The sequence below is a fragment of the Buceros rhinoceros genome, unplaced genomic scaffold, assembly GCF_000710305.1.
Source record: "Buceros rhinoceros silvestris isolate BGI_N320 unplaced genomic scaffold, ASM71030v1 scaffold11477, whole genome shotgun sequence".
Lineage (NCBI taxonomy): Eukaryota > Metazoa > Chordata > Aves > Bucerotiformes > Bucerotidae > Buceros > Buceros rhinoceros.
In genome coordinates, this window is record NW_010422786.1 from 10,263 (window position 1) to 11,936 (window position 1,674).

At 49.8% G+C, this 1,674-nt stretch overlaps 1 protein-coding gene across 1 annotated transcript in view; it reads left to right on the forward strand.

Moving 5' to 3' along the window:
* FYCO1 (FYVE and coiled-coil domain containing 1) overlaps positions 1–1,674 on the forward strand; it is a 16,901-nt gene that overhangs the window by 3,882 nt on the left and 11,345 nt on the right. Inside the window, exons 5-6 of the mRNA XM_010140179.1 lie at positions 1–77; positions 1,034–1,177. The exon at positions 1–77 is cut by the window's left edge and continues 7 nt beyond it. Coding sequence (XP_010138481.1) covers positions 1–77; positions 1,034–1,177 — 221 coding nt within the window. The remainder of the gene's footprint in view (positions 78–1,033; positions 1,178–1,674) is intronic.

Below are 1,674 nucleotides of genomic sequence, written 5' to 3' on the forward strand. Positions count from 1 at the left end.
TTTCTGCGTTACTCCCTGGTTCACCAAAGGCTGGCGGACACCTTGCAGCAGTGTTTCATGAACACCAAGGTGACCAGGTGAATAGCAGAGCACCTTGTTAACTGCTGCCTGTTTGCTCAGTGTGATCAAGCAACAGCACCTGGCAGCTATTGAAAGAAATGGAAACTCTTCCAAATGCTGGCTTAGAGCTGGTAATAGGATAGGAAGGATAATAGACCTCCTGGCCTGGGTCACTGGTTCACACCCATCTTAGGCTGGTAGACGCTGAAAGTTGTTACAGCTGAAGGTCTGTGGAGTGGGTGGTGCTGATACTGCTGTGTGTGGGTTCAAAGGTGATGTTTTCATAAGCGTTGGAAGATCCTGGGTTTGATTTCTGGGCTGTACACCTGAAGGGAGGATTAATCGGGATGTGTGGCACACAGCTCCAGAAAGCGTTTGCCTCTGTCTCTGGGCTGTCACACAGAGGAGCAGCTTGCCCTGGCCAGGGGGCACCAAGGTGTTTCTGGTTGACTGGAGGGGCCTCTAGAAAAAGCCAGCTGTGTGCACAGTGTGTTTAACTCCGGTTGCTGCTTTCTGTCCCTCACTTTGGGTGGATTTAGTGTGTGCTTTAGGCATTTACTGTGTGATTATCCAGTCTGGAGCAAGTACTTTGTCTTGCTGGTGTTTTGCCCAAGCACAAGAGCTAAAAAAAAAAAAAATCTGTGCAGGGGGTCCTCTAAAGAGGCTTTTGTGGAATTAATCGAATTCCATTTACAGAAACAAACGGGGGGGGGGCTGGTAAAAAAAAAAAAAATCTGTGCAGGGGGTCCTCTAAAGAGGCTTCTGTGGAATTAATCGAATTCCATTCACAGAAACAAAGAGGTGGGATGATGGTTGGTGGGTCTGGTTGTTTTCCATGTGTGTTTAAAATAGCATATTGTCATTTTTCTGGAGTGGAGTTAATGATGTCATGGGGGGGGTTTGCGAGTGAAACTGCTGCTGCGTTTTTTACTTACGAATGAGTACTATTTATTTTGTTGTTGCTTTTTCCAAGTGACTGGTACTATGCAAGAAGTCCATTCCTGAACTCCAAAATGAGTTCTGACATTGTGGGACAACTCTATGAGCTCACGGACGTTCAGTTTGACTTAGCATCCAGAGGCTACGATCTCGATGCTGCTTGGCCAGCGTTTGCCAGGTAAGGTGGAACCACTCTGTAGTAAAGTATCTGCCTGCTGCAGAATCTGTAAAAGCTTCTGCTTTTGAAGGGGGAATACTTGTCTGGAGCAGGTAGACACTTTCTGCAGGTAATTAGCTTGTGACCCAACTGGCCTTTTTTCCATCCTTCAGTGTACTGTGTGGTAGAGGTCAGAGTCGGTGCTCTGTAAGGAGGACTCCAGTAACCCCAGTTGAGGCCCCAGCCCCGGGCTGCTCTCGCATTCACAGGCACCACAAGAAGTGTTCTTGGCTCCTTCTGTTCCAAGAGCCGAGACATGCCGTGAGTGAAGAGCCAAGCTCGCAGCACTGGGTGAGAAGGCAGCGTGTGGTCACTGCAGCCTGACCCGCCCCAGAGCGCAGGGGAGTAACAGCAACGCCGGGTCTGATCCCCATCTGCTTCTGTCCCGGGGAGTTTTCCAGGGCCACCTGCTGCCACCCGCTGGCCGAGCCACCACTGCTCAGCAGTACGCTTCGGAA